At 44.6% G+C, this 15125-nt stretch overlaps 1 protein-coding gene across 1 annotated transcript in view; it reads right to left on the minus strand.

Moving 5' to 3' along the window:
* The window catches only part of LOC126095544 (myrosinase 1-like), a 182795-nt gene extending 168328 nt beyond the window's left edge, over positions 1-14467 (minus strand). The window contains exon 1 of the mRNA XM_049910323.1: positions 14329-14467. Within this exon, the coding sequence (XP_049766280.1) occupies positions 14329-14467 (139 nt within the window). The remainder of the gene's footprint in view (positions 1-14328) is intronic.
* Between the last annotated feature and the right edge of the window lie 658 nt (positions 14468-15125).

Genomic DNA, 15125 nt, shown 5'->3' on the forward strand with positions numbered 1-15125 from the left:
ATTTATGGCAGTGGCTAAATTATGTGTATTTTACATGCCACTGCAGGACTTCGTTATAGCTGATATGATAATCAGCCTTGTATGAGTAAAATGCCGTTTTGATTCATCTGAGGAACTGCTTTGTAAATACTAACTATGATTCTGATACAGGTAAGTGCAATTCATTAGGCTTCAGTGTGGAACTGCATCCTAAAGTCACGAAAATAGCATCTACCTGTGCGTATGTATTTACTGTTGTCTGAGTCTTGTTGACAAACTGAGCGAACTGGGTTTCAAATGACTCTCTTTTTGGGAACAAATGTTGATTCCTACAGGGACATTACCGGCCTCCAGAAACGTCACAACACACGAGCATAAAACATGTTCCAAAATTATGCACAGACAGGCGACAGAGTAATGTTATTGTTGTGGTCTCCAGTCCAGAGACTGGTTTGATGCAGCTCTCCATGCTACTGTATCCTGTGCAAGCTTCTTCATCTCCCAGTACCTACTGCAAATTACATCCTTCTGAATCTGCTTAGTGTATTCATCTCCTGGTCTCCCTCTACGATTTTTACCCTCCACGCTGCCCTCCAATACTAAATTTGCGGTCCCTTGATACCTCAGAACAAGTCCTACCAACCAGTCCTTTCTTCTTGTCAAGTTGTGCCACAAAAACCTCTTCTCCCTAATTCTATTCAATACTTCCTCATATGTTATGTGATCTACCCATCTAATCTTCAGCATTCTTCTGTAACACCACATTTCGAAAGCTTCTATTCTCTTTTTGTTCAAACTTTTTATCGTCCATGTTTCACTTCCATACATGGCTACACTCCATACAAATACTTTCAGAAACGACTTCCTGACACTTAAATCTATACTCGTTGTTAACAAATTTCTCGTTGTCAACAAATGTTTCTTCTTCAGAAACGCTTTCCTTGCCATTGCCAGTCTACATTTTATATCCTCTCTACTTCGAACATCATCAATTATTTTGCTCCCCAAATAGCAAAACTCCTTTACTACTATAAGTGTCTCATTTCCTTCTAATTCCCTCAGCATCACCCGACTTAATTCGACTACATTCCATTATCCTTGTTTTGCTTTTGTTGATGTTCATCTTATATCCTCCTTTCAAGACACTATCCATTCCATTCAACTGCTCTTCCAAGTCCTTTGCTGTCTCTGATAGAATTACAATTTCATCGGCAAACCTCAAAGTTTTTATTTCTTCTCCATGGATTTTAATACCTACATCAAATTTTTCTTTTGTTTCCTTTACTGCTTGCTCAATATACAGACTGAATAACATCGAGGAGAGGCTACACCCCTGTCTCACTCCCTACCCAACCACTGCTTCCCTTTCATGTCCCTCGACTCTTATAACTGCCATCTGGTTTCTGTACAAACTGTAAATAGCCTTTCGCTCCCTGTATTTTACCCCTGCCACCTTCAGAATTTGAAAGAGAGTATTCCAGTCAACATTGTCAATAGCGTTCTCTAAGTCTACAAATGCTAGAAACGTGGTTTGCCTTTCCTTAATCTTTCTTCTAAGATTAGTCGTAAGCTCAGTATTGCCTCATGTGTTCCAATATTTCTACGGAATCCAAACTGTTCTTCCCTGAGGTCGGCTTCTACCAGTTTTTCCAATCGTCTGTAAAGAATTCGCGTTAGTATTTTGCAGCTGTGACTTATTAAACTGATAGTTTGGTAATTTTCAAATCTGACAACACCTGCTTTCTTTGGGATTGGAATTATTATATTCTTCTTGATGTCTGAGGGTATTTCACCTGTCTCATACATCTTGCTCACCAGATGGTAGAGTTTTGTCAGGACTGGCTCTCCCAAGGCCGTCAGTAATTCTAATGGAATGTTGTCTAGCCTGGGGTCTTGTTTCGACTCAGGTCTTTCAGTGCTCTGTCAAAATCTTCACGCATTATCGTATCTCCCATTTCATCTTCATCAAACAATTCTCTGCGTCTTTTCGATCACCCTTCTTGAAAATACGAATGACTTAAGCTTTTCTGTAATTGTTAAGAATGCTCCGCTTCCCCAGATACCTACCGTACACCCTGATAGAACAAGGGCATGTCCTTTTGCATAATAAATGTACAGTCAAACTAGGTCCAGTGCCCTTTCCTGTGTCGAGTGATTTCAGTTGCGTTTCTGTCCCATGGTCACTTATTTCGATATCTGTTATTTTATCATTTGTGCAACAGTTTAAAGAAAGAACAACAGTGCCGTCTTCCTCTGTGAAACAGTTTTGGAAAACGGCATTTAATATTTCGGCAATTTCTGTTTCATCCTCCGTTCCAGTGCTCTTATGGTTACGGAAGTATTGGGATAAGGCGGTTCTGGTGCACTCTGCATTGTTGCTAGATGTATCCAAGATGGCGACATTGATGTCATCCAAGACAGCAGCATGTAGACTTGGCAACAGCGCATGACGTCATCCAAGATGGCGGCTCTGATGTCATCCAAGATGGTGGATTCTGGTGGGAAGATAGGTCAATTGAGCAAATCCATTAACCAAAACTCCTCCGTTCCCCTCCCCCAGAAAAGTGGCGGGAAGATATGTCATTTTGGCTACCTCCACCAACTGAAGTCATCCGACCCCCACCTCTCCCTAGGAACTGGTGCCAAGTTTGTATTATGGCAGGAAGATAGATCAACTGAGCTATCTCTACTAGTATAATAAATTGGTGGGAAAGAAAGAACACTTAGGCTACCTCCATTAACCTAAGACAACCGATCGCAACCTTGTCCTTGGGATCAGTTTTGGAGGTAAAGAAAGGTCACTTGGGCTATATCTACTAACGTAAGAAAATTGCAGGTAAGAAAGGTCACTTTGACTACTTCCACTAACCTAAGTTATCTGATCACCACCTCTTCCTAGGGATTGGTGGGAAAAGGACCCAGCCTGCACTGGGCTGCTGGAGAGAGGAAGGAGTGTACTTTATTTATTTTGGGTCAACTTATTTAGGGACGAATTTTGAGATCTAGTATATTTATCACAGTGATACAGAGCACATGTTCTGGCATGCCACACAGCCTACAGACCTGCAAATCACTCATACACAATCGAATACATTTATGTTCAGAGAGCCAAACAACTCATAAATCGTCAAAACAATAATCCATCTAAAAGACCCTGCAAACATGCTTGCTAATCATCAATTCTCGAAATCATACACCAGTCATTATATAAACAATTTGAGGCACTACTGCAATCCAGTGTGTTTGCTACGAGGGCTATCTCTACTAAGATAAGAAAATGGCTGGCACTACCATAATCCAGTGTGTTCACGACAAGGTCCAGAGCCCAACTGACCTAGTACACAGTGCCACCACCACCAGAGGGTACTGTCATCCGTTTCATGACGAAATCTAAGTTGGTGGCCTTGACGTCAGCTGATGATACAAGTACTGTTATCCAAGATGGCGGCAAACAGTGTGTTCACCACGTGGTATGGAGTCCAACTGGTCTAGTACACAGTACTGCCACCAGAGGGCGCTGTCATCCATTCTGTGATGTTATCTAAGATAGTGGGGAAAATAGCAGGAAACAGTGTGGTCACCACGAAGTATGGACATAGCACATAGTACTGTCACCAGAGGGCACTGTCCTCCACTCCATGATGTAAACTAAGATGACTGTCTGGAGGGGAAAAAGACTCATCCTGCACTGGGCTGCTAGAGAGAGTAAGGAAGAAGTGTACTTTATTTATTTTGGAACAATTTATTTAGGGATGGAGTATATTTATCACACTGATACAAAACACACTCTCTGACATGCTTGAGGTCACACCTCACAGCCCACAGATTTGTAAACTACTCCTAAATAATGCTCTGCAGACACGAAATCAACTCGTAAACTGTCCAATTAGTACATAACACAGCCCACAGACCTGATTGCAAAATAATGCAACGAACACACACAAGCACCGCCTGCCGCTCCCTGTCCACTAGGCTGCACATGAGGCTACCAGCAATCGCAGCAATCGAGATGCACCGACAGCCCTTGTGTAGTGATGTGACCATCAGCTGCCAAGTCAATCACAGGTGCCCCCAAGAATGAGGCGGCAACATCCTGTTCATACTTTTCATCTGAGAAATTCCCATCGAAATACATGTTCACCTAAGCACCGTTGCTGATGTGACCAGATGGGAGCAAAGATCTATTTGCAGACCTTGTCGACACCGGACACAAGCCAGCATTGACACATCACTCTCACTGAGCTGCCGATGGCATGTGAAAGTTTTCCGAATGTTATACTGACTTCGCATGCATATCTAAATAACCGTAAAGTCATTCTTGGGACTGCATGTGTGTTCACCATTGCTGGCATGATGATGCATAGCTGCAGTGTGGATCCAGTGGGAGTACTGTTCATCATTGTTTTCTCCAAGCGAGTCTTTCAGCAGTAAAATTATTTTGCACAGATCCCTAAATTGCACTGTCAGTTAAACCACAAAGTTGTCTACAGATCACCAAATACATACGAGACTCACAGGAATATTGGAAGCCAGGGACATATTTATCAGCATAACTACAATTAAATATTACAGTTGCTGCTACAGTCTGACACCGATCAATGTGCAGGTAATGTCCCCTCTTGACGGTTGTGCTTCTGGAACGAATCTCAGTATCTATAGCGCACATAATTTTCCACGTAAAAAATCTCTCTCATACCCTCGCAATTATCGATGTGCTGAATCTATACATCCTTCATGACAGGACACACAGACACCTTCTCTAGTCATGCCACAACATAAACCACAGTAACTTTACAGTGCAATATATACACATTTTGCCCAAACAGTGCAGTTTTCTTTTGTATCTGTACAGCACCGAAAAAAAATTATAGCATGCTGGCACTCACACTCATGATTCTCCTCAGTCCTAGGGAAGCACCACCCACCTTTTCTTTCTTTCTATGGACTCTTACTCAATTACAATGCTCTCCCACTGAGGACAGGAGCTTGAATATCAGAGCGTGAAACCGATCTCCAACCCAGCAATATATCACCGTGTACCTTGTCTATCTAGTAAACATACAATTCATATGCAAATACTGGTTACATACTGTGTTCTTTAGCCGAATCACTTTCAAAATTCTGAAATTTTATCATGAGGTTGCATTGTGGGTTGTGTGTAACTGGGCTGCTGGTATGATAATATATACTCCTACAGTCATCTTCTCGGTATTTGTCTGGACGAAAACCACCTCATTCGGAGATAATGCCATACCTCGATTTATAAATCAGTCTAGATTACAACATGGATACTTGTGTGCACCTGTAGAACCAAGACCGCTTGTGGTAGTAACATAGAGTAGTTGTTGCAATCGGGTTTTTTTAACATATGAGCCAATTATGGCTCTCTTTCTAAGACACAGTGGTATCACTCACAAGAAAAACTTATGAGACAGGTCCATCCATTGCTGATTTTCTCTCAGTATTATTTTGTATTGTGGGCAATCAGTTATTGATGAAGTATTGTAGTAGTAGTAGTAGTAGTAGTAGTAGTAGGGTATGCGTGATAGGTTCACCTTGAGCATCAGGCTTATAAAGTGTGTGTTTGTGTTCTCATATGTGCAAAGGAGGTGACTGTGGAATACTGTGAAAAGAGAGGGAAATGTATGTCAAGTCATAAGAAAGGTAGTGATATTTATATTTCTAGAGCCACAGCCATCAGCAGGGTGTAATTCCGATATTTACCTCATTGTCGAATGTCTTTCAACTGCGACAGCAATCTTAACATTTACCTGTAAGTGCAATGATAAAACATATATGTGATTGGTTTTCTAGGATGATTCTGTCTACCTTGGGCGTGTGGTGGGAATGATTCACGTTTCCCACTAACGACAGGAGCCGTCCGAATGCAAAGGTCTGTTGGAATGCAGGAATGTAGCTGACTTGACTGCATCGTCCTCTAGACGGCAGAATAGCGAATTAATACTTAGTATGTGTTGGATAGATTTCGTGATCGTGTGGAAATTTGAGAAGATTCAATATAGACATGTGTTTGTGCTGTGCCATTATTCCTGACAATGTAAATTGTTCAGTTAATTGCTTCTGCAAATTTCGCGTCTTTATTTAGTTGCGAGACCATGGATTGTGGTGTGTGCATCTAGTAGGTGAAAGACAAGTTTGCTGATTCTCTATACATGAGAAACATCTTAGTTGACTTCATAAATTATAGGGATGATTTCGAATCTTTTACAAAGGATGCATATTCTCACAGGATGGCAACATAGTGAAAGAACTGGAAGCGAGGTGTAGCAAAGCTAATTCAGTGAGCGCTCAGCTACGATCTACTCTCTTCTGCAAGAAGGAAGTCAGTACCAAGACTAAGTTATATGTGCACCGTTCAATCTTTCGACCAATTTTGTTGTATGGGAGCGAAAGCTGGGTGGATTCAGGTTACCTTATCAACAAGGTTGAGGTTACGGATATGAAAGTAGCTAGGATGATTGCAGGTACTAGTAGATGGGAACAATGGCAGGAGGGTGTCCACAATGAGGAAATCAAAGAAAAACTGGGAATGAACTCTATAGATGTAGCAGTCAGGGCGAACAGGCTTAGATGGTGGGGTCATGTTACACGCATGGGAGAAGCAAGGTTACCCAAGAGACTCATGCGTTCAGTAGTAGAGGGTAGGAGGAGTCAGGGAAGACCAAGGAGAAGGTACCTGGATTCGGTTAAGAATGATTTTGAAGTAATAGGTTTAACATCAGAAGAGGCACCAATGTTAGCACTGAATAGGGGATCATGGAGGAATTTTATAAGGGGGGCTATGCTCCAGACTGAACGCTGAAAGGCATAATCAGTCTCAAATGATGATGATGATCCATCACCGAGACTGGTAATCGTGAGAGGAAATACACTCCTGGAAATTGAAATAAGAACACCGTGAATTCATTGTCCCAGGAAGGGGAAACTTTATTGACACATTCCTGGGGTCAGATACATCACATGATCACACTGACAGAACCACAGGCACATAGACACAGGCAACAGAGCATGCACAATGTCGGCACTAGTACAGTGTATATCCACCTTTCGCAGCAATGCAGGCTGCTATTCTCCCATGGAGACGATTGTAGAGATGCTGGATGTAGTTCTGTGGAACGGCTTGCCATGCCATTTCCAGCTGGCGCCTCAGTTGGACCAGCGTTCGTGCTGGACGTGCAGACCGCGTGAGACGACGCTTCATCCAGTCCCAAACATGCTCAATGGGGGACAGATCCGGAGATCTTGCTGGCCAGGGTAGTTGACTTACACCTTCTAGAGCACGTTGGGTGGCACGGGATACATGCGGACGTGCATTGTCCTGTTGGAACAGCAAGTTCCCTTGCCGGTCTAGGAATGGTAGAACGATGGGTTCGATTACGGTTTGGAAGTACCGTGCACTATTCAGTGTCCCCTCGACGATCACCAGTGGTGTACGGCCAGTGTAGGAGATCGCTCCCCACACCATGATGCCGGGTGTTGGCCCTGTGTGCCTCGGTCGTGTGCAGTCCTGATTGTGGCGCTCACCTGCACAGCGCCAAACACGCATACGACCATCATTGGCACCAAGGCAGAAGCGACTCTCATCGCTGAAGACGACACGTCTCCATTCGTCCCTCCATTCACGCCTGTCGCGACACCACTGGAGGCGGGCTGCACGATGTTGGGGCGTGAGCGGAAGACGGCCTAACGGTGTGCGGGACCGTAGCCCAGCTTCAAGGAGACGGTTGCGAATGGTCCTCGCCGATACCCCAGGAGCAACAGTGTCCCTAATTTGCTGGGAAGTGGCGGTGCGGTCCCCTACGCCACTGCGTAGGATCCTACGGTCTTGGCGTGCATCCGTGCGTCGCTGCGGTCCGGTCCCAGGTCGACGGGCACGTGCACCTTCCGCCGACCACTGGCGACAACATCGATGTACTGTGGAGACCTCACGCCCCACGTGTTGAGCAATTCGGCGGTACGTCCACCCGGCCTCCCGCATGCCCACTATACACCCTCGCTCAAAGTCCATCAACTGCACATCTGGTTCACGTCCACGCTGTCGCGGCATGCTACCAGTGTTAAAGACTGCGATGGAGCTCCGTATGCCACGGCAAACTGGCTGACACTGACGGCGGCGGTGCACAAATGCTGCGCAGCTAGCGCCATTCGACGGCTAACACCTCAGTTCCTGGTGTGTCCACTGTGCCGTGCATGTGATCATTGCTTGTACAGTCCTCTCGCAGTGTCCGGAGCAAGTATGGTGGGTCTGACACACCGGTGTCAATGTGTTCTTTTTTCCATTTCCAGGAGTGTATCATTTTTCGTCTGTTTGTTTCGAGTTCTCACGTAAAGGTCTTCACAGGTGGGATAAGCGCAAAAGTTTCGGGTTTGTATAGAAATAATTTCTAGTCTATATCTTCGGAATTATGTTGTGTGAGCGATACTGTTGTGCAGGCTATATCCCTATGTGCTTGATATCGAGAAGTACGACGAAAATGGTATAATATTGTGGCAACCCATGCGAAAATACATGAGTTATTGTAATCCGAGAGTCTGGAGATGGGGGTAGAAATGCGAGGAACAAGGGTGGTCTGGACCAGAAACAGTAATGCGTTTGTACCGAGGGGTGAAACGAGCCAATCTTAGCACAAGAGTTCTCAGAGTGACTTCGTTCCACTGAGGGCTTTCTGATGTAAAACGGATGATTTTGTATGGTGGAGGATATGAATTGTGTGTTTATTAGATCGACACGGTACTCGGTGATATATTGCTGAGTTGGAGATCGGTTTCACACTCTGATATTTAAGCTCCTGTTCTCAGTGGGAGAGCAGTGGAATTGAGTAAGAGTCTTTATGTATTTAACGATATGTTTGTTACTCTGCAAGGTTTATTCGGTGGTGCAATATGGCGATCAGTGTAGAGTAATTTTTTGCCACTGAAAGTCCCCACTGTAGAAAGAAAGAAAAGGCTGACGGTGCTTCCCCAGGACTGAGGAGAATCATGACATTTAGCCTGTGTGAGTGTAGGCATACCATAATTTTTTTGGGTGTGGTACATATATAAAAGAAAACTACATTGTTTGTGTAAAATGAGTATATAGTGTATAGTAAAGTTACAGTGGCTTATGTTGTAAAAAATGTGTTTATATTGCGTTGTAAAGTTACTGAGGTTTAAGTTGTGGCATGACTAGAGAAGATGACTGTGTGTCGTATCATGAGGGATGTATAGATTCAGCACATCGATAGTGGAAAATTATGTGCACTATAGATACTGAGATTCGTTCCAGAAGCACAACTTTCAAGAGAGGACATTACCTGCACATCGATCAGTGTCAGACTGTAGCAGCAACTGTAATATTTAATTGTAGTTATGCTGGTAAATATGTATTTGATGATCTGTAGACAACTTTGCGGGTTTAACTGTCAGTGCAATTTAGTGATCTGTGTAAAATAATTTTACCACTGAAAGTCTCACCTGCAGATAAAGATGGCGAACAGTGCTCCCACTGGATCTGCACCACAGCTATGAGGATTCACACCAGCAATGGTAAACACATGAGCAGTCCCAACAATGACTTGGCGGTTATTTAGAAAGGCATGTGAAGTCAGTATAACATTTGAAAAAATTTCACATGCCATCGGCAGCGGAGTGAGAGTGATGTGACACGCTGGCTTTTGTCTGGCATCGAAACAGTCTGAAAATAGATCTTTGCTCCTGTCTGGTCATGTCAGCAAAACAATGCTTAGGTGAACACATATTTCGATGGGAATTTCTCAGGTACAAAGTATGAATGGGATGTCACTGCCTCAATCTTGGGGGCACCTGTGCTTGACTTGGCGACTGACGGTTACATCACTTCACAGGGGCTGTCGGTGCATCTCGATTGCTGGTAGCCTTATGTGCAGCCTAGTGGACAGGGAGCGGCAGGCGGTACTTGTGTGTGTTTGTTGCATTATTTAGCAAGCAGGTCTGTAGGCTGTGTTATGCACTAATTGGACAGTTTACGAGTTGATTTCGTGTCTGCAGAGCATTATTTAGGAGTTGTTTACAGATCTGTGGGCTGTGAGGTGTGACCCCAAGCATGTCAGAGAGTGTGTTTTGTATCAGTGTGACAAATATACTCCATCCCTAAATAAATTGTTCCAAAATAAATAAAGTACACTTCTTCCTTACTCTCTCTAGCAGCCCAGTGCAGGATGAGTCTTTTTCCCCTCCAGACAGTCATCTTAGTTTACATCATGGAGTGGAGGACAGTGCCCTCTGGTGACAGTACTATGTGCTATGTCCATACTTCGTGGTGACCACACTGTTTCCTGCTATTTTCCCCACTATCTTAGATGACATCACAGAATGGATGACAGCGCCCTCTGGTGGCAGTACTGTGTACTAGACAAGTTGGACTGCATACCACGTGGTGAACACACAGTTTGCCGTCATCTTGGATAACAGTAGTCGTGTCATCAGCTGATGTCATGGCCGCTATCTTTGATTACGTCACAGAACAAGTGAAAGTGCCCTCTGGTGGTGGTACTGTGTACTAGATCAGTTGGGCTCTGGACCTCGTAGTAAACACACTTGACTGCAGTAGTGCCTCAGATTTTCAAATAAAGACTAGTGTATGATTTCGACATTTGGCAATTGGTAAGCATGTTTGCAGTGTCTTTTAGATGGATTATTATTTTGACTATTTATGAGTTGTTTGGCTCTCTGGACATAAATGTATTCCATTATTTACAAGTGATTTTCAGGTCTGCAGGCTATGTGGCATGTCAGAGCGTGTGTTCTGTATCTCTGTGATAAATATACTAGATCTCAACATCCACCCCTAAATAAATCGTCCCAAAATAAATAAAGTACATTCGTTCCTCTCTCCAGCAGCCCAGTGCAGGCTGCGTCCTTTTTCCACCAATCCCTAGGAAGAGATGGTGGTCGGATGACTTAGGTTAGTGGAGGTACTCCAAGTAACCTTACTTCCCGCCATTTTCTTAGATTAACAGAGATAACTGTGGTGTGATGCATTATCCTGTTGGAATTTGAACTTGCCACCATTTTTCTGGAGGAGGGGAGGGGGGTTAGGTTAGTGGAAGTCGTCTAATTGACCTATCTTCCCGCCAAAATCCGTCTTCTTGGATAATGTCATGCACTGTTGTCACGTCTACACACCTCCATCTTGGATGACGCCATCGCCGCCATCATGGACACATCTGGCAACAATGCAGAGTGTCCCAGAAACCGCCTTGCCCCAATACTTATGGAGTGTGTGGAGAAATGGCTTCAATCCCTTTACTGATTTAACAAAAGAGCAAAACTACTTAGGATTTCTGTTAAGTCAGTAGATATAATTTTACTTTCAAATTAGTTGAACACTTCATGCATGTCCCTCCTTACACTCATTTTGATTTCGTTTTTGTTTGTCTGTGAGGCACTGGCTTTGTTAATTTTGTAGTGTAGTTCTCTCTGCTTTCGAGCAGCTTTTTACTGCGATTGTCAAACTATGTCAGATCTTTTCCATCCCTCACAATTTTGCACGACATATACCTGTCTAAAACAATGCTCTTGAACGTTGTCCACCGACACTCAACATTGCTAATACTGGAGATGAAATTTTCGTGTTGAACTGTCATGTAACCTGCAATCTGTTTCTTGTCGCTCTTGTTAAACAGGAAGATCTCCCTCCCATTCTTCAAATTCGTAGTTACAGCCGTCCGTATTCAGTGATGACGTAACAATCTTACGATCGCTGATTACCTATTCTACGCTGACTCGAAAAGTTCGGGTCGGTTTGTCACAACAGGTAACTTATCACCATCACCAATTGGTTCTCTGAGTAACTGCTCGAGATAATACTATATGTAAATTGAAGGGGGATCACTTATCAGCTGCAGCGAGACGTTAGGCGGAGTCAGCGGCGACCAGCGAAAATGTGTACCGGACCGGTATTCGAACCCGAATGCAAATGTGGTAACCACTGCACCACCCGGGACACAGCGTTATCGCAACTGCACGGACTACCTCGGTACGCCTCTTGGCCGATCCACACTCCCATCGAGCACCACCTATCAGCAGTCCCTGTCCATTCTACTTCTGTTCGGGACTGCCTAGTAAGCAGGAGATCTCGGGTTCGAATCCCGGTCCAGTACACATTTTCGCTCGTCGCTGCTGATTCCGCTTAATGTCCCTCTGCAGCTGATTGCAGTAATCCCCCTTCAGTTTACTTATAGCGTTTCACAGCTGCTGGATCTGCGTGACGTCTGTTCTTTCGAAGGAACAGACACTGCGCATTTAATTAATGCTAAAGATAATTTTCGGATAAGGCATTTAGAACCATTTCAATCGATTCCCTGCCCGTATGCCCCGCCATACTCACTTGAATCTCCTAGGCTACAGCTGGTAAGGAGAAATTTCTTCCTAAAACTATAAAATGACCGGGAAATTTACGGAAAATGTTCGTCAAGTTTCCCCTGAAATATTCCGCCACCATTGCTCCTGAGGCGGCGGGTCTATAAAAGCATCTGATGATCTGTTTGATCCATTGTTAACACATATCTTCCCGCAAATTGTTTCGCATTCCGAGTCCGTAGTAATCTTAATAGATGTTATCGTATTTTTTATTGCTGTAAAAACACCACCAGTAGCGTTCAACCTATCTTTGCGATAAACATTTCAGATAGGGTTTCGAATTTCATTGCAGTTAACCTCAAAGTCATTCAACATTCTGTACCTGTGATACGGATATTGTTATCGTTTGTGAGCGAGATTACTTCCAGGATCTTTCCATAGACACTTCTGCAGTTATCTAATATTATATTAAAATTTTATTTCTGCGATCTGCTATGACGAATGCTGTGTTGTCTGGGATTGGTATGCATCTTATCGATCATGTGGAGGGATTTCTCCATCCTCGAAGACCAAGGTGCCCACGCTCTGTGTACTCCACTACCATAGTAGCAGCTTCTTACATGTAGTGTGCACCAGAGCTACTGAGTGGGCGGTCTTACATTTCTCCAGCCGATAGCGGAGGTCGAGAAATTCGCAGTCAAGATCGTCACGGAACTGTCTGAGCCTCTGGTTTAAGCCTTCCACTTGGCTGAAATCAAAGGACCACGATCGGTTCTGGGGACAAAACGATATCTCTGCTTCCAGCCTGTGAGTGAGGCTAGCTGTCTTCAAAAACTCAGTCAGCCACCTCTAGGAAGCGAGGAAGGCCTCTGAACCCAGACGGCAGCCCTCATTCTTGCTGGCATGAGCCACGATGCCCAGCCTGGTGCATGAAGTGCACTCAGACGCTACAGGCAGAGTGCGACCTCTGGTAAGCAAACTGGGCACTGGCCTCCTTTCGCGGCCTGCCCACGATTTCCTTGAGGAGCCCCACGACTCACCCAACATTGGAGCACCCAAGAACAAGCAGTCACACACTCTGCGTTGTCCATACTTCTCAGGAAGATCAGCGACAATCCCGATAGTTGAGGCGTCCCGTGCTGACTCAGAAGTACTTTCAGCAGTAGGCGATAAAATGGCTCTGAGCAGTATGAGATTTAACATCTGAGGTCAGCAGTCCCCTAGAACTTAGAACTACTTAAACCTAACTGGCCTAAGGACAGCACACACATCCATGGCCGAGGTAGGATTCGAACCTGCGACCGAAGCGGTCGTGCGGTTCCAGACTGAAGCGCCTAGAACCGCTCGGCCACCCCGGCCGGCTAGTAGGCAATACTTCAAATCTGTTTTAAGACGTAAAGTGACAGACGTGGGGCCGATATGCACTTGCGGTATCCGTCCAAAGATTCACAATCCTGCAACTGTTCGCCAGTCACCGTCGGACAAGTGTCTAACGGCAGGTAGATGCGAATCTAAAGGCTCAGTGGCAACCGCGATCCTAGGCGACACTATGGGCTCCAGAGGTGCCAAAGCTTTCGTCTCGGGTGCCCCAACGCCGCCCCAGCCCAGGGCAATGGCCTGAAGCCTGTCGACCGTGGCCAAGACAGCTTCCAGCTGTTTACAGACAGTGGAGAACTCCCCTTGCATCTGTACACAACATACGCAATCCTCACCGATTTTTAACCATTCTTTGTGTACATTAAAAGTAATGTAACACTAATACAAGAAATAGCTGAATGCAATCTAAGTTCTCCTGCTAAGAACCAAGTTGTCCAACGTGTCGAGTAGTGACACTGATATGGAACAAAACATTTATTTCTAACAACCAACAAAATCTGCAGGGCAAATGACTTCTTTGAATTGTTTACAGACCTTGTACCATTCTAGTCTTGGGCCATTCACATAGTGTACGAAAGTAGTGGAATCCACAAGGCACTAAACCTAGTGGCTACAAAAACTTTCCATACGCACCATCCTCGTTCCAGGCGCCCTCTGTCTGGTAGGCAGACGTGGCTGTGCCCATCAGGAAGCCGTCAGGCAGCCGTGACAAGTCCACAGCCGATTCCTCCGCTGCTACTGCAGACACAACTGCCACCAGTATCACCAACATTAGGCTGCTCTCTGCAACAGCAAGCCACGCCCAACTTTTGCCTTGTCCTGTCTTCGACAAATAAAAAAATCTGTATGGCATTGTTGGTTGGGTAGGCGCTGCACTTAATTGGAAATATTTTCTTTCTTTGGGCACCTTTCCCTTACCAAGTGAGAGTTGTATCATGTTAGCTGAATACCCTGCATTGCCAGGTTTTTATTTATTCCAGTGTTCTATTAGAAAGGAAAACAAAGAATTGTGTTTCTAGTGTAATATCCTCTCTCTGTCCATCCCCTTTCCCCCCGACCCACCACCCTCTCGGTCCATCTTCTCCTCCCTCCATTTCGTCCATCTCTTCCTCCCCCTATGTCTGCCCACTTCATACGTCACCCTCCCCCGTGGGAGCTAGCTGGTTCTTAACCCCTCAGTCCTCCTTTCCAGGCAATACGGGATGTGCAACATGTATGGTTGACAAACGCTCATCCACCACCATTGCAGGCTGCGTATCTAATGGTTTCCAGGGGAAAAAAATTGATTTTCAGTATTTCATGTAATTATTGACGAATTTAAAATTTTAAAATCCTGTCATAGTCCACTCGGTAAAAGGTATAATATACATTAAAGGTCGAACACAATAAACATAAAAGTTAAAAACTGTGTAAACGTCTTGAGGCAGAAT

Source organism: Schistocerca cancellata, chromosome 8, assembly GCF_023864275.1.
Source record: "Schistocerca cancellata isolate TAMUIC-IGC-003103 chromosome 8, iqSchCanc2.1, whole genome shotgun sequence".
Lineage (NCBI taxonomy): Eukaryota > Metazoa > Arthropoda > Insecta > Orthoptera > Acrididae > Schistocerca > Schistocerca cancellata.